The 20,657-nt window shown below is 55.0% G+C and overlaps 7 protein-coding genes across 7 annotated transcripts; 5 read left to right on the top strand and 2 right to left on the bottom strand.

Moving 5' to 3' along the window:
* Positions 1-474: 474 nt before the first annotated feature.
* WHR41_01263 (uncharacterized protein) lies at positions 475-3,234 on the bottom strand. Its single transcript, XM_069369869.1, has 2 exons — positions 3,022-3,234; positions 475-2,970 (listed from the first exon to the last, which is right to left on the bottom strand). The coding sequence occupies exons 1-2, from the start codon at positions 3,187-3,189 to the stop codon at positions 538-540; spliced, it is 2,601 nt and encodes an 866-aa protein (XP_069233234.1). The 5' UTR covers positions 3,190-3,234; the 3' UTR covers positions 475-537.
* A 195-nt stretch (positions 3,235-3,429) lies between these two features.
* WHR41_01262 (uncharacterized protein) lies at positions 3,430-7,163 on the top strand (the record flags this gene model as incomplete). The annotated part of the gene is made up of 2 exons (XM_069369868.1): positions 3,430-3,568; positions 3,616-7,163. The coding sequence occupies exons 1-2, from the start codon at positions 3,499-3,501 to the stop codon at positions 7,161-7,163; spliced, it is 3,618 nt and encodes a 1,205-aa protein (XP_069233235.1). The 5' UTR covers positions 3,430-3,498.
* A 367-nt stretch (positions 7,164-7,530) lies between these two features.
* kapA (Importin subunit alpha) lies at positions 7,531-10,103 on the top strand. The gene is made up of 2 exons (XM_069369867.1): positions 7,531-7,932; positions 7,999-10,103. The coding sequence occupies exons 1-2, from the start codon at positions 7,696-7,698 to the stop codon at positions 9,415-9,417; spliced, it is 1,656 nt and encodes a 551-aa protein (XP_069233232.1). The 5' UTR covers positions 7,531-7,695; the 3' UTR covers positions 9,418-10,103.
* A 601-nt stretch (positions 10,104-10,704) lies between these two features.
* WHR41_01260 (uncharacterized protein) lies at positions 10,705-13,239 on the top strand (the record flags this gene model as incomplete). Its single annotated transcript, XM_069369866.1, has 1 exon — positions 10,705-13,239. The coding sequence occupies one exon, from the start codon at positions 10,705-10,707 to the stop codon at positions 13,237-13,239; it is 2,535 nt and encodes an 844-aa protein (XP_069233233.1).
* An 81-nt stretch (positions 13,240-13,320) lies between these two features.
* On the bottom strand, positions 13,321-15,626 carry WHR41_01259 (uncharacterized protein). Its single transcript, XM_069369865.1, has 2 exons — positions 14,202-15,626; positions 13,321-14,149 (listed from the first exon to the last, which is right to left on the bottom strand). Exons 1-2 carry the CDS (start codon positions 15,473-15,475, stop codon positions 13,438-13,440), a joined length of 1,986 nt encoding a protein of 661 aa, XP_069232973.1. The 5' UTR covers positions 15,476-15,626; the 3' UTR covers positions 13,321-13,437.
* Positions 15,627-16,073: 447 nt separating this feature from the next.
* On the top strand, positions 16,074-18,614 carry WHR41_01258 (uncharacterized protein; the record flags this gene model as incomplete). The annotated part of the gene is made up of 1 exon (XM_069369864.1): positions 16,074-18,614. The coding sequence occupies one exon, from the start codon at positions 16,074-16,076 to the stop codon at positions 18,612-18,614; it is 2,541 nt and encodes an 846-aa protein (XP_069232972.1).
* A 427-nt stretch (positions 18,615-19,041) lies between these two features.
* On the top strand, positions 19,042-20,107 carry WHR41_01257 (uncharacterized protein; the record flags this gene model as incomplete). Its single annotated transcript, XM_069369863.1, has 2 exons — positions 19,042-19,663; positions 19,716-20,107. The coding sequence occupies 2 exons, from the start codon at positions 19,042-19,044 to the stop codon at positions 19,889-19,891; spliced, it is 798 nt and encodes a 265-aa protein (XP_069232967.1). The 3' UTR covers positions 19,892-20,107.
* Positions 20,108-20,657: the final 550 nt, after the last annotated feature.

Raw genomic sequence — 20,657 nt, 5'->3', positions numbered from 1 at the left:
ATGGATCAATTGATCGCTTGGAAGTAATAAGTGAGACATTCGCGATTTGCTGGCGAATTCCACATCCTGAGGTTATAATCTTTGAGAAACGATTGACTTTGAGCTTGCAACTTGATTAAAACCCACAATACTCTTCGACCTGGGAGCTGCAATTGGGAACGTGACAAGATCTATCTAGCTCAACAATGGTATTTACTTGTGATAAAGGGCAACAGGATATCGATTGCGCCTCTCCATGGAAGATGATCCTTGGTTAATCTGCTATAGGACGGCGTGAAGTGTGAACATTCGTAGTACCCTTCGATGACCTATGGTAACCCCAACCCTGATCCTAAGCTAACGGCCGCGCCCATCGATTGCGTGTATCGCCGACATCGAAAGGTTACACCCTGTCGAGAAATCATGAAATCGCAACCCGTGATTGTAACCGAAAGAATATTGGGTGGTAGGAACGGCGGTGCCAAACACCGTAAACGAGCTGAAGACCACAGAATGTTGTACAATTTGTAAATTACAGCCTCCCCATTCGGGCTACTATCAAATGCGGATCCTATCGATCGAGTACTTGCCGACCCTCAGATCCTTCTCCCTCGCAATATCCAGCTTGCTTTTCTTGCCTTCCTTAGTGCTCCTCCTAGGTCCCTCAACGCGACAGCCCAGAGGCAGAGCAGACGCCTCAAGGTCGTCGGCGGGGACGGCGGAGATGCCTGCCTTCGCGGCGTCGTCGGCATACTTTTCAAGCTCGGCGAGAAGACGCTCGAGAGTCTTTGCTTCGATGCAACCCTCGAGGCTGGCGGAAACTTCGGCCCGGACGCTATCCAGGATCTCCTGTGTGGTGTCGACGTTGCCGCTTAGGCCGACGAGCCAGCCGCTGGTGCTGATTGCGTCGATGGCGCACATCAAAAGCTGACCGATGTGGCGAATGGCTTGATCAGATGGGCCCTTGACATGCTCGGCGGTGCTGCCAGGCTGCTTGTCGCTGGCTTCGATGCGGTTGGCGAACTCGTCGTTGCCGACATCGATGTAGCGCGATGTCCATCCACCTTCCGCGAGCTCGATACGGAGCACCTGGATGAAGAAGACCAGTTCCTTCTGGGACAAGCGTTCGCGCAGGGCGGCCTTCACAGCTTTCTGTGAGAACGAGCGCAGCCGGGCAAAAATGAGGCGGAGAGACTGGCTTCGCACTTCGAGTCCGTTTTGAAGGGCGGAGAAAGCGTGGTGAAGCTCCTTCTCAGCGGCGCGAGTCTCGACTTCGAAATTGGAGTCAGCATCCCCTAGGTCCATGTCCATGTCCGCATCAGTGGGCGCTGGCGGAGGTAGAGCGAGCTGAGAAATATCGGATGAAGGCGTGTCAAGCGACTCGATGACAATCTTCAGCGCCTCGACCACTTCTTCGACCTCGAAGAAAACGGGCAACTCGATCAAATCGTGGAGCAGCTCGAAGCTCTCGTCAGCCGTACCGAGCGCACGCGCAAGCTCACCTACACCGACAGGCTTTTGGAAGGTCTTGGAAAGGTAGTCCGCAGTCAAGAAGCCAGCCAAAGCGAGCCACTGAATGATGATAGGTGAGCGTACCGCAAGCGCCAGGTTGTTGGCCTCCCCAGGTTTTGCGAATATCACACCAAGCAAGTACAAAGCCTTCTGCCTATCGACGTTGTTTGGGTCGAATGATTCCGTCGAAAGCTGAAAAACGTCGTCTTCCGAATCACCTCCGCCTGTCGCGACCAAAGCGAGATCTTTGACAAGAAATTCTTCCAGGGCATCCACATCACTCGCGTCTGCTAGCCTCTTCACGTTCGCCTTCCAGTGTTCCCATTGATTTCCTGCAGCCGAGGAAGGCTCGGAGCTTGTACGCGAAGCTTTCCCAATCGCGTCAATCAAGGAAGAACCAGCGGCTCGGCCTCGCTTTGTTTCCCTGGTTTCGCCGCTGATTTGGAAGGAAATGAGCTGAGTGCCATCAATGGCAGCGACAAGTCCGACATCGGAGAAGCTGGAAACAACCCGTACGCCATCATCAACGTCTGAACTGGTTTCGCGTTTGCGCTTTTTGCTTTGCCCAGCAGTGGAGGATGAGCTCAGGGGCACTGATGCTTGCATGGAGCCGAATCTTGATTCGTAGAGTTTTGCAGCGCCAGTGCTGATAGTCAAAATGGTAGATGTCGATGTGCGTGTAGAAGAGATGATTGGCTCGGTGCTGTTACCAAGTCGGACTTGGATGCGAGGACTGAGCGTAGTCAAATCGTAGATAGTCAAACGGCCGCCCGATAGTTGAGTGATCTGTCCGGTCGCAGCATGCACCTCCCACGCAGTCTCGTCCGAAGACTCCCTCGAGCTTTCTGGAAGGACAATTGATTCGAGAAAGTCCAGTCCAGACATAGAGCTACCGGCTTGCTGAAGGGAAGCGTTGCGGACTTTGAAGATTTGCAAAGCAGCCTCCTTCTTCGTACGTGCGATGCGCATGAAGAGTAGCGATGATCCGGATATCGACGCGGATACAGCAGTGGCAAGATCCTGGCGTTCTTTCAAGATACCCTTCCTGGCAGTATCAAAGTCCACCGTTGTAGCCTGCTCGACCTGCTGGGTTGTGATGCCATCTCCGGTGTACTTCCAGTCGATGCGACCACCGTCTGGAGTGATACAGTCCACAGTACCGTCGTGGTAAGAGACGAGAAGTTGTGTGGTCGGCGCTACACCCTCGGTGGCAGGCGGCAGCGCTTCGAGTGCGAAAGGCGCATGCTGCAGCTTTACCTCGCTCTTTATGGGTGCAGCAAAACTTGCACCCTCACCAATGCGCTCAACAAAGCGAACAATCCTACATTTCGATTGCGTGCGTGCATCCTTCAGCGCAGCATATGTGTGTCTCTCGGCCGGGGCGTCTCCGTTTCTTCGAAGGTAGACCGAGGAAGGCGGGCAGCAAAGATGCGACTGGGGCGGGATTGCGTACGACGCGACGACTGATTGCGATTGAACCTGTCGATTGTGAGCATGAATTTTGTGCGCACTGTTTCCTGGCACTCGTACATTGTAGATGTTCAAGCTCTCTCCGTCGACCCCGACGACAACCTCGTGCCGCTTTCTCTTCTTGAGGCCGCGGAAACTGTAGACTGGGGATGCATAAATGTTGCCATTTTCAGCGTCCAGAGGCTTGGGTAGCGAGGCAATCGTGTACGGCGCCTCCATCACGCTCATCTTTGTAAGCACGTCGTGCCTTAATTGCTTCAAGCTCTTCGTCCTCAAGACGCCCAAAACTTTCTGCTCCAAAGTTCCAGCGCGCTGCAGGTCCTCGGCCTTGGCGAGCTGGAGAGTTCACGGGCCGAACGGGTGTCACCGTCAGCCGCCCGCCGCTAGCACTGCGCGAACGCGTGACGTGATGCTGGGGAATAGACGCGTCGTTTATTGGCTTCAGTGAACGGCACTTTAAAGAGGGCGGCGATTTTGGCTACGCTCAGCGATTGCACGACTGTGGAGGACTGGGGATACCACGTGTCGTGAGGGCTCATGGCTGCTGTCATGAACTTGCAAAATGACAGTGGCAATGCTTTGCATCCTTTCTTCACTCGGCCGAATGGTATGTTCTGAATTCTTAGGCTGATGGTACAGATCTGACTTTACAAGGCTGCCAACCAATAGTGAGCCGTGAACATCATGGGGATGAGCAGATGCATGAGAATACAGGTGTTGATGCCAACGCACACGAAGATGCGAAAGAGACGGGTGAATCTACCACACAATTGAAGCCCAAGGGAGCTCCGAGAAGCAGGAAGCCGAAACAGGATGCCGGTAAAGCACAGGGTCAAAAGACTCTGGCCGAGATACTAAATCCAGCTGCGGAGATACCAAATTCATATCTGCCCTCAGCAGCCGACAAACATCAAGAGGAAGGGACATTGGACGAGTACGCGGATCATGGCCGTCGGAAACGCCGGCGTACGAACTCACACGCCTCCTACAACGGCGGCAATGACAATAACCTTCAGACGGACGGGTATTCAGTCGCAGGCAGGTCCGATGCTGAGGCTTCCAACACGGCAATCGGACCACCCTCACCACATGTGGTCATTCCACCCTCAAACATGGAGGCTACCAGCGCCCATCATGCCGAGCCTACAATTTCCTTGCCAGGGCCCAAGACGCCGCCGAAAAAGATGATGAAGCTCAACGCGGGAGGAAAGCTGAGCTCTCCTGGCGGGAAAGGGAAAGAAGATGGAAAACAATCGGACACAGAGACGAAGAGGCGAGGGCGTCCTCGGAAAGCAAAGGAGCCAGCTCCGCCAAAGTCTCGCATCGTGGTTTTGCAGTATGCGAAAGAAGATGGAGAGGAAAGTGGAAGGCATATCGGGGTGCTGATTGAGCGGGTTTGCAATGGTGAAGAGCGGATACCACAGCCCGCGGCGAGCCAGAAGAAGCAGAAGACGAACAGAAAGACAAAATCAGCAAAGCCAACACATCCATTCTTCAGCGGCAAGCCAGCCGAAAAGCCTGCGATGAAGCTGGAATCACCTCGCAAGGCGTCTGCATCAACTCCAGGAAAGCTCCGCAACCAGGCGTTTCAGGAGCGCACATTCGAGTCCACGAAAGAAGTTCCTTACGCTGTCGGATCGGCTCTGCTGAAGGATCGCCTTATGGTAAAACATCCTGGAGCGAAGGATCCCGCATGGCCTGACAGAGTTCAAGCTCACGTGCGTGGGCTTGACGAACATTTTCAAATCCATCACGATCTACAATCAGTAAGCAAGCGCAAGCGGAAGCAGTTCACACAGCCAATGAATCCCCGCGAGTCTGTCCTGAACATATTCACAAGCACACTAAACCCCGAGCCGGAACCTGAACAACGGTCGGATGGCTTCGCCGGCCCTCGCCACGACTTGCGACTGCCTAAACAACTGCTGCTATCGGGCGAGTATCTCAGAAGCCGTGTCTTTCCTGAACTGAGAGCACCTTTGCGTGACCCGGACGAAGATGAATTGATGCTTTCGACAAACACACCAAAGACGGTTCATCCTGGCGTGCAAAGACTGTACGATTGTCTTCCCGAGTGTCTTTCGGCCTTCGATCACTGTAGAGGTGAGATGCAAAGCTGGACAAGCAAGTATGCACCCACAACAGCGGACGAGGTTCTGCAGCCAATCAGCGAAATGGCCGCCCTAAGAGACTGGCTCAAGTCTCTGACCATTAATGCTGTTGAAGCAGTGCCTTCTGCGAAGCCAGCCAGCAAGCCTGCTGCGAAGGCTAAGAAGAAGCGACGACGTCAAAACGACGAGTTGGATGACTTCCTTGTAGACGACGATGCCGATCTGCAAGGCATGGACTCTCAACCTAAATTCGTAGAGTTGGACGAGCCGCTAGGACAACGCCAACTCAAGTCGATGGTCCAAACATCGAATGGCGTTAAAGTCAGCAATGCTGTGCTCTTGAGCGGGACTCACGGATGCGGCAAGACGGCCGCTGCCTATGCGGTGGCAAGAGAACTTGGTTTCCAGATCTTCGAGATCAGTTCAGCTGAGCGACGTAGTGGGCGTGATGTCGTTGACAGAGTGGGAGACATGACTGAGAATCACATCGTGAGGCACCACGGCGTTAATCCAGGCGAGCTCTCTGCGTCTGAAGATCGAAGCCAGATGGACGCGGCTTTCCAGAAAGATCTGGAAAGCGGCCGTCAAGGCAAAATGAGTGCTTTCTTCAAGAAACAGCCTGCTGCAAAACCAGTGGAACCAAAGGTGACGGCACAGAAGACCCAGACGATCGAGAAGCTGCAAAAAGCACTCAAGCAGCCTACTAAAGACCAACAGCAATCGCTAATCCTGCTTGAAGAAGTCGACATCTTGTTCAGAGAAGATAAGGATTTCTGGACGACGGTATTCAAATTATTGGCATCCTCGAAGCGACCGTTCATCATGACCTGCAATGACGAGGACTTGGTACCTTTGCAGGCCATGTCACTGCATGCGATACTTCGCTTCGCGCCACCATCGCCCGATCCGTCAATCGACCTCATGCTGCTGATTGCAGCCATGGAGGGGCATATTCTCAAACGAGACGCAGTATCTTCACTGTTCGAGTCCAAGATTTTTGACTTGCGGGCGACCATTTCAGAGCTCGACTTTTGGTGCCAAATGGGAGTTGGCGATCCCAAGGGCGGGCTTAGCTGGATCTACCAAAGATACCCGCCTGGTTCTGATGTCGATGCGCGGGGCAGGAAGCTGCGGATCATCAGTGAAGATACTTTTCAGGACGGTATGGGCCTTGTCCAAGCCGAGACCACGGTCGATGAAGACGCCGCGCTTCTTGCCTGGCATGAATTTGGCGTTGAGCCAACGACTCTGATCGGCTGGAGAGCAGAAAGAGGATCGAGTCAAGAAACCCAACTGAGCAGCGTGCCATCATCGCTCAAAGACATGGGCAGGATGGCAGATGCCCTCAGCGCAATGGATGTGTACTCGACCCACTCAACCATGGATGCTTCATTGCCGGAAATCCCTGCGAAGTCACGATCGCATTACATTGAAGGCATGGCTTTGCTGGAAAGCAACGAGAGAATGATCTACAACGACATGCCTGCGAAACTGGCAGTCAGCTCGGCGCTTTTGGCTTGCCGCTCATTGTGCCCGACGACTGCCGTCAACCGGACCGTGGAGCCGTCGAATCTGCTCGGATGCATCCAACATGTCGCTAAAGGCAACAAACCTGCATTGGCCCGCTCGAGTTTCGTATGCTTCGATGCGATTTCTGCGCCACCCAGCAGCTCCAACGCCAGCGGCCTCGAAATGTCTGTTTTCGACGGCCCACTCGAGCCGATCGTCCTCGACCTCGCACCTTATGTGCGGTCGATTGTGCAGTATGATGTATCACTCGAAGAGCAGCGCGCCCGGCTGGGTGAAATCATGGGCGATGGCCCCAAGGCAAAGCGCGTACGTACTACGAGGGCCGCCAGAAGCGCTCTCGAGGGTAGTCAGCGGGGCACAACACGGCGAGAAAGATGGTTCAACGAGGGTCTTGATCTGGACGCTACGCTTGCTACGGGCGGCCAAGATTGGCCAAAAGCAATTGCTAATGTTGAGGACCAAGAATTGCGTGAAGGGACGCCTGCGTCTAGCATAGGCAGTGCAGCCTCCGCGCATTACAACACAAGAGAAGGTGATGATCAAGGCAGAGTGCAGCCTTAGGCATGCTGATTTAGGGAGGCGGCGGCCGTGTTAGCGGCGTACGCATAGCAACAATCTCTCGCTAGCCTTGAAATCTCGGCGATAGGTGGTGGGTCAAATCAAAGGGAATGGCAACGACATCACATACAGATGTGACAGATACAGATGTGATACATAATGTAGCTTGTAATGCCAGGAATGAATGATGGGAACGTGACTGAGACCACAGTGCGCGCAGGGCTGCCGGCAGGTGACTGGCGCAGCGGCTCACCTGCATTATTCCAGGTTATGTGAATTCAGCGCGGCTTTTGCACAGGGTCCGTGCTCAGGCAGCCCCACTACTCAGAACTCCCAGTCTCGTCACGCTGTTGTTTTTGACCTAACTTCTTCTCTCCCAAGCCGCCCATCCCCCTGCCACAAACCACACACCAACCGAGCAACATCTGCCGGGCTCTACAACAAAACCCGCCAAGACATCTCCGAGAACCCACGTGTCGGCCACCCCAGACAAGCACACGCACAGGCTCTTCCGGCCACACATCACACATTCATCATGGCGGACCGCTATATTCCCGAGCACCGTCGCACGACTTTCAAGGCCAAGAACACCTTCAAGCCCGATGAGCTGCGCCGCCGTCGCGAGGAGCAGCAGGTTGAGATCCGCAAGCAGAAGCGCGAGGAGAACCTTGCCAAGAGGAGAGGCATTGGTGGCCGTGGCGAGGGCGGCCCTGGCGCTTCCCTCGGCGCGGCACCGGACAGTGACGATGAGGGCACAAACACCGAGAGTGCGGTATGTCGATATCTGAAGATTTGGAGACAGGGGATGCTTTTGGACATTCACTGACGAGATTCGCAGCTGAACGAGGACCTCCCTGTTATGGTCCAGGGTGTTTTCTCCGATAAAATTGATGACCAGATTGCCGCTACGACCAAGTTCCGCAAGCTGCTTTCGAAGGAGCGCAACCCGCCCATCGAGCGTGTCATCGAGACCGGTGTCGTCAGCCGTTTCGTCGAGTTCCTCCGCTCACCGCACACTCTTGTGCAGTTCGAGGCCGCCTGGGCCCTTACCAACATTGCTTCTGGCTCCGCACAGCAGACTCAGGTCGTCATCGAGGCCGGCGCCGTTCCCATCTTTGTTGAGCTGCTCAGCAGCCCCGAGCCTGATGTTCGGGAGCAGGCCGTTTGGGCGCTGGGTAACATTGCTGGTGACAGCCCTCACTGCAGGGATTACGTGCTCGCTCAGGGCGCGCTCGCTCCGCTTGTCCGCCTCCTTGGTGACAGCAGGAAGTTGAGCATGCTCAGGAACGCTACCTGGACACTCAGCAACTTCTGCCGCGGCAAGACCCCTCAGCCCGACTGGAACACCATTGCTCCCGCTCTTCCCGTTCTTGCCAAGCTCGTCTACTCCCTCGACGACGAGGTTCTCATCGATGCCTGCTGGGCTATTTCTTACCTCTCCGACGGTGCGAACGACAAGATCCAGGCCGTCATCGAGGCCAACATCCCCCGCCGCCTGGTGGAGCTGCTGATGCACGCCTCCACCTCTGTCCAGACCCCCGCCCTCCGCTCTGTCGGCAACATTGTTACTGGTGACGATGTCCAGACCCAGCTCATCATCAACTGCGGCGCCCTGCCCGCCCTTCTGTCTCTGCTCGGCTCTACCAAGGACGGCATCCGCAAGGAGGCGTGCTGGACCATTTCCAACATCACTGCTGGCAACAGCGTTCAGATCCAGGCCGTTATCGACCACGGTCTTCTCCCTCCCCTTATCCATCTTCTCAGCAACGGCGATTTCAAGACCCGCAAGGAGGCTTGCTGGGCCATCTCCAACGCCACCTCCGGCGGCCTCCAGAAGCCCGATCAGATCCGCCTCCTCGTCGAGCAGGGTGCGATCAAACCGCTTTGCGAGCTTCTGGCTTGCCCCGACAACAAGATCATCCAGGTCGCTCTTGATGGTATCGAGAACATTCTCAAGGTCGGTGACATGGACAAGGAGGCCCAGGAGGGCAACGGCGAGGCTGTCAACAAGTTCGCGTTGTTCATCGAGGATTGCGGTGGCATGGAGAAGATCCACGACTGCCAGAACAACAGCAATGAGGAGATCTACATGAAGGCATACACCATCATCGAGAAGTACTTCTCCGATGACGAGGGCGATGCTGAGGTCAACGAGATGGCTCCTCAGCAGGGTCAGGACGGCCAATTCGGCTTCGGCGCTCAGCAGCAGCAGCAGAACTTCAACTTCGCCAACGGCGGAGACAGCATGGACATGTAAAGAGCTGTGTTCACGAAGTGAAGTCAGCTGTTACTCGCTTGGCGAGCATATCGAAGCTGCAGCCGCATGGTCCGAAGAGCAATCCCACATTCCCCTTCGCAGACATGCCAAGGTAAGTAAGCAGCAATAGCGGTATGGAACGTACCAGGTCCGTTTCAGAGGAGGACAAGTGAGACGAGACACCGGAGAAACCGCCGCTGCACCACCACCCCCCGAAAACCAGCACGAGCACCAGCATCGATCCAGCACAGCATTCATTTGCACCTGCACCAGCGATCCCATGCCCAACTCGTCCGACCGGCTTCGCCGAATACACTTTGGCACAAGCATCCCAAAATTTCGCATCCACACCCGATACCCTACACTGGAGACCCACCAGCGACCCCCCACCACCCGACACGACCCCACCCAACATATTCCGTACTGTCCAAATTCCCTCCTGGCGCTTTCCTGTCCCGGCATGACGAACGACACATCTGGACCAGCTTCATCTCTGTAGACGTGACCATGGCGGTTCTGGCGCTGTTGGCAGCGCCCTATTTGATGGAAGAATGGTTTACACGAACGCGACGGATTAGGCTTCACGCAAGCTGGAGGCTGATGCCGAGGAGGGGAGCGATTGCTTCTCTCGTCTGCAGGTTTTCTCTTGGTTTTAATAGATTCTCGTATCTCAATCGTTCTGTCTATTTTCTGTGCTGTTGCCATTGTGATGCTCCACGTGTCTTTCTGACGGCACTAAAAGCGATTGTAGAGTGAACCCACCGGCTCGCAACTTTGCATTGTGAACGGACTGATCGCAGCATGAACACTTGAAGATGGCCATGCGACTAGGTATGGCTATAGGCGACATTTCTTGTGGAGGAGCTTGTAAGCTTCCTTTGTCGTCATCTGCGCTTCGACGTGGTGTACCAACAAGTCCAAAACCGATCCATGTTCTGCCGCGTCGCTGAGGAACAACCCAGACTCATCATTTGTCTCCCCTAAACGCATCAGTGCATGGGGGTGTTATGTTTAGCATGTTTTTCTGGAATACATTCGAGCCTTTTCATTGGTCGCTACCTTTTTGGGCTTATCGATAAGCTTCGCGAAACACCGAAAGCTTTGGACCTTCTGGGACACCGAGCAGCTCGCGTGCCTCACAATTGCCTTTGACCAAGCCACTCCTGCCACGCTTTCAACCTCGCCCCTTGCACTTTTAATTACGGAACATTCAATCAGGCGTCAGCGGCACAATCGTTACATCACTAGGACGTCTCATACGACTACCAAACATCGTCTGCGCCCACCATGGCCGACTTCACTGGCATGACTGTCAAGGTCACTCTGAAACAACCCCCGAATACTGTCCTCCACGGCCGCGTCAAGGAAATCATCGCCGGCCAGACTCTATCGTTAGAAGACGTCTTCTTCCCCAGCAGCGGAACAAGATGGGGACAATGGACGGTTCAGGGAACCGCGATCGCAGATCTCGAGGTGATTGCGAAGCAAGATGAGGGACACGCTGCGAACGCGCCTATGCCCACGCCCACATCTCAAGGGCCGACTGCGCATTCGAACATGCCTGGAAATCCACACGGTGCAATGTACCCTGCTCAGCAAATGCTTACGCACCCGCCGCCGCCTGCGCAAATGCACATGCAGAGACCACCTAGCGCAAACTTCGCTCCGCCTCCGCCCATGCCAATGCACATGCAGAGACCTCCCAGTGCCTCACATGGAACTCCGCCTGTGCCGATGTCTGCTCCACAGGCCCAAGGACCTATGGCGCCAGGCAATCAGATTCAGCTTCCATTTCCCACAGCACAGAACATTCCCTCGCCCGCACCGCCAAAGCAGCCTGCCAACTTTGTCGACCCAGCAATTATGAGTATTGGAAGATCGCCTGCCCAGCAGAAGGCTGCAGCAACGGCTGTGGACACAAGCTCGCCCGCGACGCCGTCGAAGAGCGCAATGGCCAAGGCCGCTGATTCGCTGCCGGCGATCAACACTTCACCTTATGTTGCAGACCCGATCAAGCTCAAGTTTCCTGCAAAGTCTGTCATGATCAAGGAGGCCAATCAGAAGCAGCAGCAAAAGCTGGAGCAGGCCGATGAGACCGTTGGCGCAGAAGTTGATGGAGAGGGTGCGACTCCCGGCGATGCAACTGGCAAGACTAAGAGGGGCCGCAGAGGTATCAGGAACAAGAACAGGAGCAGTGGCCAGAGCCAAGAAGTCCCTGCAGTCATGAACGTTGAGGTGTCCAGGAATGGCAACGATATGAACGGAACAATCAAGAGGGGCAAGGGCTGGCGTCAAACACCTCTGTTGCAACCGTCACCGCAGCCGGGTGCCACACCTACTAAGAAGACGTCGGGTAAAATGAGCCGCAAACAGCGGGAAGAGCAGAAGGAAGGCCAGAACGGATGGGCGACTGAGGAAGCAACCGATATTCAGGATCTTGGCGACTTCGATTTCGAGGCCAGTAACACCCTCTTTGACAAGAAGCAAGTATTCGATGAGCTTAGGCAGGGCGACACGACCGCAGATGAGGACCGGCTGGTCGGCTTCAACAGGCTGGCTCGTCCGGGCACGTATGGAGGCAAGAACCTGCACCCTACGGAAAATGTTCTCAGCCCCAAGCTGGCCGCTGAGGACGACAGCAGCGATGCTGATACGGAGATGAACTTCCATACCGGCCGTTCGTCATCAAGGCACTCAGCTTCGAAGCGCCAGGCGAGCAGGCAGAACAGCACAGTCGTCGAGGGCAGGCATCCTCTGGCGTCCTCCATATCCTCTGAGCGAGGATTGACGAGGTCTGCCGTGTCCCTGGTCAGTAGGAATGGGAAGCCGTCTTCGTCGAAAGGCAACGCATCCCCGAGACCAGACCGCGTGCACTCGCCTCACTCTGTCGTGTCATCAAGGCCGGCGGCATCACCGCGACCTGCGGAACCAACTCAGGGCCCACACCTCACCATGCAGCACTCGAACATGCCCTGCCCTGTTCTCCTTCCCGCTGCACTGGAGACGCTTGAGTCTGAGACCACATCTCGCTATGGCCTTACTCAAGATGCCATCACCGAGACTGCCGCGCGCAGCATCGCCGAGTTAGCCATGAGCATGATCGACCCTGTTGAGTCCACCAGCCGTCGTGGCTCACGCACTCATGCAACTCGCACCCACCTCAACCCCATCAGCAACCCGCCAGTCATCGTCGTCCTTGCCGGAAACCACGCCGCCGGCGCCCGCGCTGTCGCAGCAGCCCGCCACCTCGCCCCGCGCCACTCCAAGATCATCCTCGCAGAAGCCCAGTACGAGTCAGCCGCCACCCAGGAAGAGCAAATGGTCAAGCAGACGCTCATGCTTAAGCGCATGGCCCGCTCTGGCGCAGACGTCAAGCGCGGCACCTGGCGCAAGGCTTCGAACTACATTAAGAATCTCTCCGGTCCGCCGGCCATCATCATCGACGCACTTCTCGCCGGCGCCACGTACGACTCTCTGTTGTCGCCGAACGCCGCCCACAGCGAAGGTGCGCAGCGCGAAGCACGCGAGGTGATCGATTGGGCCAACCGTTCGCGTGCGCCGGTACTGTCTATCGCGTGCCCCAGCGGTGTCAGTGGCGCGGACGGCTCGACGACCTTGCTCGATGGAGAGCCGCTTGCCGTGCGGCCGGACCGCGTGCTGGCTCTGGGCGCGCCCATGATTGGTTTGCTGGAAGCGATGAAGGCTGGTGAAGGCTGGGAAGTCAGCCTGGCGGACGTTGGCATCAATATTGCTCTTAGAATCGAGGAGGCTGTTGGTTTTGGAGGTGCTTGGGTGGATGGGTTGAGATTCGTGGAGGAGTAAAGATTAACATTTACTGTCGTGATTCGGGTTTGCGGTCATTTTCATTTTTGGTCACCTACGTTTCAGCAAGCGAGTCATGGATTGATGGGCTTCAACGTGTACAATGCAATTCGTTTCTCTGTGTACATTTCTTCCGATCCGTCATTATGGGGGTATCCTGCGATGAGTGCTTTTCAAAACGCCATTTCGTTAGACCTTTCAGCTGATCACGACACCAAACATCATGTACTGTCTGTCCCAGTCCTCCACTTCGTCAGCGCTCCCACCGTCCCGCAGAACCCCGTACTCTTGCAAGCAGCAATTGAAAGGCCTGTTTGAGGGTGCCGTGACTTCACGGCTGTCGACTGTCTGGTCCAGCTTGCGCTTCTTCGCCATGTGACCGCCATCCTCTCTCTTCAATTCCTCCAGATCGCCCCAGAGGATAGAGAGCTTCTCGCGTAGCTGGTTGAGCAGAGCGGGATTCTCCCGTAGATCTGACGGGTCGTCGACGCCGTTTCCGAGCAAATGTTGCGCTTCCATGTGGCCTACGTTGAGCCAGATCCTGGCTGGTGGCGATTGCGTGGCGCCATTGCTTCTGGGGGTGTTCGAGGCTTCCTCGACCTGCAGTACGAAATTCCACTCCCAGTGCGGTGTTGACGGGTCCCATGTCATGTCCTCGGAGTACGCGGACTTGTCATCATCGATGTCAGCCCCGCTAAGCTGGAATGCGAAGTCCTCTAACTTTGGTGGGAAGAAGTCAACGACGCGGGCTACAACATGGTGCTTTGCGCAATTGAAAGGGAGAACACATGATGTTCCGTCAGGAGCTGTGATCATGTGACGGGCATTGGCGGTGTCCAGAATGTGGGATATAGTGGTCGGGGGTTGGTCAATGTAGGAGCAGCGGATATGCGGGTTGGCTTGGAGCTTCCTGAGATGAAAGGTTAGAGGTCAAATGTAGTGTAGATAATGAGAATGCGTACTTCTCTGCCACTGCACCCTCATGTTCAGCCTTCCGTCTTGCCTCCTCTTGTTTCCTTGCGGCCTTCAGCTTCTTCTTTTGGTTTTTTGTCAGCTTTGCTTCGCTCTCTGCCACAGCCTGCTCCTCTCGCTCTTTGATCACGCGCCGCTGAGCCCAGTATGCATCCTTTCGTAGCAAGACATCTGCGGCTCCCCTAAAAGTCTTGCTGACTTTTCGAATTTGGACCTTGGTCGGGTTGCGCGGGTCTGGCCACATGTCGCCCTCGAGTCTCGTGCTGTTGGGCATGAGTTTGACTTTTACATTATCCAGATACACCAAGTCGCCCTGTTCTACATGATTTCTCGCGAATCCCGCGTGAGGGTCGACCAAAGTGATTTTAAACACATGGAAGCCGTATGGACCCGGCCACTCGCGCTTTGGTGGGCCCTGATACCCGTACTGATCTCCCTCGCGAGCCTGATCTTGGTTTTCTTCGGGTGCTGCGTAGTAGAACATCTGGTCATTTTCTGTGTAGTCTGTCACGTAGAGTTCGCATTGGGCGAGTCTGTTCTCGAACTTTTTGACCACCTCCACGCAAATGTTGCTGAAGACCCGATGCCTCAAGTTCTTGATCAGCTTGAATTTGTCGTCGCGCCCTGCTGTTGAAGCCATGTTCTGCGTAACATCAGGACGTATCCCACGCGTAGCGGAAGCAGCGGTGGAACGAGGATCCGCGTTCGGTTGTGGTTGAACGTTGGGCACGCTCGATTGTGCTTGGTTCGTGAGTGCGCTTGGTTGCGACTGGGTGTTGAGCACGCGCTTCAGTGTGATGATGTAGTCTTGCTCGACCGGAGACAAAGAACCACGAAGTCCTTCCGTTCCCTGGCAAGGCAACTTCGAGTTGCCACTCACGTAATCCAGCTTGAACGCTGGATCTGGGATGGTTGCTCCTGAGAATACCAGGAAAGACGAACTGGGGGTGAGAACTAACATGATTTCACCCCTGAACTCAGAGAGTTTCGCGCTTCGGATGAAAACTACATCGCCCTGGCCTTTTACCTGAGGCAAGTCTTCAAGGCGTTTGCTGAACGCGCGCACCCTCAGACCGTGGTCGCCGTTCACCGCATTGCGTAGCTTCGGGTCTTGCAGCTTGAACGTGACCATATAGTCACCGGTGGATCGTGCCGGAGGGAGGATGTCAGTGACATTGCCAATGACATTGACGCGTATGCCTACGCGCGATGTCCGCACTGCTGCCAGGTCGGTGAAGCCCGGTGGCGGCACGTTCCCTGCCATTGTGCTGGTGCTTCACTGACGGGCGGCAGTCAAAGGCGTTTAGGGCGGGTGCGTCGCGCGCGTTTCTATTGACGAGTGGTGTGCAGGACGTGCTGTGACGCGACACGCCGGCGAAAGTCGTGGCACCAAGCCGACTCCATCTGACATGTGACATCACGGCTCAGAACAAACAAGGCAGCTCCCGATCCTGAAAGGTAGGTAAGCAAGCAATAATAAAACGCCGACTTTGTCACCCGCAACTCCTACGTCGAAAACAGCATCTTACCGTCCGCTGCTTGCTGATGGTAGGACGATGATGTTGAGGCAGCTGTCCTCGCGCTTCGCAAGCACTGCGAGACAGGCTCCCTCCGCCCTAGTGCGTCGACAACCGCAAAATGTAGCCCTCGCGGGCACCCGCACTCAAGTCGCTGGTCGACGGGTGCTGTCATACTCAGCTCTTTCTCGTGCCAGCAGCCGCCTCGCGTCAAACCCAAGATGGCAACAACGACGACTATGGCCGCTGGGCTCAAGCGCCATCCACAATCTGCCCGCCGTCCGACATGCATCGTTCGCTCGAGTGTTGCCCCGCCTGGCCATGAAGTTAGCCCGCATACCGGCCATGTTCGCTACGGCAATTATCGGAGGAGCTGCCTACTTGCAATATCAGGCCGTGCAAGCGGGAACTTATGCCATCGATATATTTGGCAAGGTTAAGGATGGTGCGACATCTACTGCGAGCGGTCTGTGGGAAGGAGCCAACGACGTCTTCGCGCAAATGGGCCGTGGATGGGACAAAACGAAGGAAGATGCTGGAAACGTGGAGATGCCACAGTGGATGCGAGATATTTACGAGGGCCGTGGAAGCAGCAAGGAGGGCGGGAGCGGAGGTGGAGGACCTGAGCCAAAGGAAAGTAACATTGGTGCCGCCGGCGCTGGTGCGGCAACTGCAGCGGCCTTTGCAATGGATTCTGAGGGCGAGGATGATACTCGATCGGAGGATGTTGCGGCAAGAGACGACCAGATGATGATGCTCACGAGAAAGATGATCGAGATACGATCCTTGCTCCAAACAGTCGAACAAGCCGACTCGCTTACGCTTCCTTCCATCGTAGTGGTGGGCTCCCAGTCCTCTGGAAAGAGCTCTGTCTTGGAGGCTATTGTTGGCCACGAATTTCTTCCCAAAGGCTCCAACATGGTCACACGCCGACCGATTGAGCTCACTCTTGTGAACACACCCAAAGCGCATGCTGAGTACGGCGAGTTCCCTGCACTCGGTCTCGGCAAGATCACCGACTTCACTCAAATCCAGAAGACCCTCACCGACCTCAATCTTGCTGTCCCGGAGAAGGACTGCGTGTCAGACGACCCCATCCAACTTCGCATTCATTCGCCCAACGTGCCAGATCTCAGCTTGATTGACCTCCCTGGCTACATCCAAGTTGAGGCGTTCGATCAGCCCACCGAGCTGAAGACAAAGATCCAAGCACTCTGCGACAAGTACATTCAGGCACCGAACGTCATTCTCGCAATCTCTGCTGCCGACGTCGATCTGGCGAATTCGACAGCTTTGAGGGCCTCCCGAAGGGCTGATCCTCGAGGTGAGCGCACTATCGGTGTCGTCACCAAGATGGATTTAGTAGATCCAGTGCGAGGCGCCCAGATCTTGAAAGATAGGAACTACCCACTTCGATTGGGCTACGTTGGTGTGGTTTGCAAGATTCCGCAAGAAAGCAGATCGCTCTTCTCTCGTGGATCTGCGAACATTCTCAACGCCATTACACGCAACGAGTCAGCATATTTCAACGCGCATCCCGAATCTTTCGGCGAGAGCTCGCAGGTCCTCACTGGAACTCCGAACTTGCGCAAGAAGCTGATGCATGTGCTCGAATCAACTATGTCCTCCTCATTGGCCACTACCAGCGAAGCTATCCACCATGAGTTGGCTGAGGCAACTTACGAGTTCAAGGTTCAGTACAACGAGCGCTCTCTTAGTGCGGAATCATATCTCGCAGAATCTTTGGATGCTTTCAAGCATTCCTTCAAGGGATTCTCGGACCAATTTGGTCGGAAAGAGGTACGAGAGATCGTGAAGCACGAGCTGGACCAACAGGTCTTGAACCTGCTGGCGCAAAGGTACTGGAATCGACCAGTCGAGACGTTGCAGCCGCTTGATAAGCTCTCTGAAAGCGTGCAAGACCCTCTAGAATCACTACCCAAAGCGGATCCGGAAAATCCACTTTGGCATCTGAAGCTGGACGCGTCCACATCCACTCTGACCAAACTTGGTATCGGCCGTCTTGCTACGACCATCACCGCGCAGTCATTGCAGTCGTCGATCCAATCTTTGATCCACAACAGCACGTTTTCCAACCACCCATTCGCTATTGAAGCTATCACACAGGCCTCCGAAAACATTCTGCGTGACCTGAGCTTCGACACTTCAGACGAACTTGAAATCTGTGTGAAGCCATACAAATACCGCATCGAGCTAGATGACAACGAGTGGAAGCGTGGCCGCGAGAACATCACAACTGTCCTCAAGGGCGAGCTGCACGATTGCGAAGCTGCAACCAAGGTCGTGGAAGAGCAGATCGGTGGTCGACGCAAGATGAAGGACGTTGTGAGCTTCATCGACCGAGTCCGAAAGGGTGATGTCGTCCTCGAGGGTGACGGCATCGGCGGCGCAGGAGGTTTCAGCGCCGCATTGCTTGAGAAGGGCAAGGAGGCGCTTTTCTTGCGTGACCGCTCGGACATCATTCGCATGCGTCTTGCCGCCGTCAAGTCGCGCCAATGCTCAGACAAGAAGAACAAGTACTACTGTCCTGAGATATTCCTCGACGCTGTGGCCGACAAGCTCACCTCGACTGCCGACTTGTTCCTCGACGCCGAACTGCTGAGCAAGTTCTACTACCAGTTCCCGCGAGTGCTAGAGCAGCATTTCCGCCAGCTTGATGACAGCACCATTGAGCGCTTCGCTCGTGAGGATCCTAAGATCAAGAGACACTTGGACGTTGTGAAGCGTAAGGAGCTGCTCGAGCATGTTCTGAAGGAGATGGACAGCCTGAGGCAGCTCGAAGCCAGAGAAAAGAGGAACTCTAGCCGCGGAACACAGACGGAGGACGACGGACGCCGGAGACGGAAGGGATGGGGCCTGTTCTAATAAGTGTATTTCTGATCGATTGTGTTCGTTGCTTGCAGGGCTGGATACCAATATTGAGATTCGTTTCTTTCTGTATAAGCTGGCTAGATCTTCACGTGTAATGGTATTGTCCACTCATCCTCTACATCACTAACGGTATGATCGTCACAATGAACAGACTTAGGCCTGAAGTTTCGAAACTATGCATTCGTGTCTAAATAACCTACGTTCGAGTTGTAGACAGGCATCTCGGCCGACTTGCGAGATTCATCGAAAAAAGGCGCCCTGTGCTGACAAAACGCCCCACCAGCACGGCATTGGCCCCCGCTCCCTCGGTAGTTGATATAAATACGCATATCTTTTATCTGACTCGGACCCCGTAGCATCTCTCGCGCAGACCAATACATTGCGACTGATTGAAACGGAAACAAAATACTGCTAGGCAAAAATGCCTCTTCCCGTACAGGAATCCGGTCCTTTCAACCTCCTCCGCCCATTGCTCCTGCTCTTTTATTCCGGCTGGTACATCCCGCATACCATTCTCAACCTTGTAACAAGCCTCAACCTACGTCCCCTCACCAGCTTCGAGGATTTCAAAGACCACTGGTTCGCCCGCTTCTGGACCTGGTTCGGCCCAAGGGCGCGCGAAAATGCCGCGGTCAAAGTCACGCCGCTGCTGAAGGACGCCCGTGGCGTCGTCCTCGACATTGGGCCCGGCACCGGACAGTGGCTGAACGTCTTTGCGCGCGCCATGAACCCTGAGATCAGCAAGATCTATGGCGTCGAGCCGAATGTGGGCTTGCACGCGGAGCTGAGGCAGAATGCGGTCAAGGCGGGGTTGGGTGATGTTTACGAGATCATTGGTTGCGGAGCCGAGGAGTTGAACACTAAGGGTGGAGTCGAGAAGGGCAGCATTGACACGATTACGACGGTGCAGTGCTTGTGCAGTATTCCTGGCCCGGAGAGGGTGATCAAGGACTTGTACCCGCTGCTGAAACCGGGTGGCAAGTGGATCGTTTACGAGCATGTGAAGACGAAGTATCAGGGTGATTTCGTGGGAACTTGGCAGCGTAAGTCAAAACCCATGACGTTTTGAGAATCACCCGTTGACGGCATTTGCAGGCTTCATCAATCTGATCTGGCCACATTTCTTCGGCGGCTGCGACATTACCCGACCAACTGATGAGTGGCTACTAACTGCGGGTGACTGGGAGAAGGTGGACTTGAGACCTGGCGTTGGCGAGGGAAAGTACGACACCATGCCTCACGTAATGGGCTCCCTCACCAGGCGAAAGTAGACTGTCAGTGAAGTAAAGGCTCGGCCAAACATAGGAGATCGTTACATTGGACACGTCTGCTTGTTTTCGTAAGATGTTCAATTACATTGACTTAACAAACAATCAGATGAAGAGAAAGTCGTTGACTGCATCTGTCTCTTGAAGAGAATTCGCAAGGCTTAGAAACACGGTAGAATGATCAAAGCATGCTCGGACGTGAATAGCTGAATAAGTGCACGCCTTGCCATGATCGGGAAGCAGCTGGTTTAGAGTTTGTTCACCTGTACGCTGCCCCACCCAACCGTATGCCTGAATACCTCAATTCTCGGTAAATGTCGAGGTAATATACCAATACATTCTGAAACAGCGCATTTCTCGTTATGCTGATACCCCTAAGGACCCAAGAGCTCAAGCTGCCGTCGATGCCCTCCACTCTGGAGACGTCAGCTCTCTTAAGAGTCACTTGCAAGCGCATCCAGAGCTCTCACGCACGTACATCGGAGATACGACTGCGGCTCGAACATTATTACACATCTTAGCCGACTGGCCTGGACACAGGACTAATGCACCCGAAAGCGCCGGAGCACTCGTCGCTGCCGGTGCCGACGTCAACGCCAAATTCATTGGCAAGGTTCATTCGGAAACTCCGTTACACTGGGCCGCCAGTTGTGGCGATATGGCTGTGATCGATGCGTTATTAGATTTAGGAGCTGATGTCAACGCGGGAGGTGGTGTGATTGCTGAAACACCCCTCGCGGATGCTCGTGCGTTCCTTCAGGTCGAGGCC

This window comes from Cladosporium halotolerans (assembly GCF_011745625.1).
Source record: "Cladosporium halotolerans strain TM138-S3 chromosome Unknown Sca3, whole genome shotgun sequence".
NCBI classification, from domain to species: domain Eukaryota; kingdom Fungi; phylum Ascomycota; class Dothideomycetes; order Cladosporiales; family Cladosporiaceae; genus Cladosporium; species Cladosporium halotolerans.
The sequence above is the reverse complement of the archived record's forward strand: the minus strand, read 5'-3'. Positions and strand labels throughout refer to the sequence as shown.

Bases quoted from the DNA above. Each gene is read 5' to 3' on its own strand.
- WHR41_01263 (XM_069369869.1), bottom strand. From the start codon at position 3,189: ATGAGCGTGATGGAGGCGCCGTACACGATTGCCTCGCTACCCAAGCCT. The intron at 2,971-3,021 runs GTACGAGTGCCA...CACAATCGACAG, and splicing joins AGAGCTTGAACATCTACAAT to GTTCAATCGCAATCAGTCGT.
- kapA (XM_069369867.1), top strand. From the start codon at position 7,696: ATGGCGGACCGCTATATTCCCGAGCACCGTCGCACGACTTTCAAGGCC. The intron at 7,933-7,998 runs GTATGTCGATAT...CGAGATTCGCAG, and splicing joins GCACAAACACCGAGAGTGCG to CTGAACGAGGACCTCCCTGT.
- WHR41_01259 (XM_069369865.1), bottom strand. From the start codon at position 15,475: ATGGCAGGGAACGTGCCGCCACCGGGCTTCACCGACCTGGCAGCAGTG. The intron at 14,150-14,201 runs GTACGCATTCTC...CTTTCATCTCAG, and splicing joins GAGGGTGCAGTGGCAGAGAA to GAAGCTCCAAGCCAACCCGC.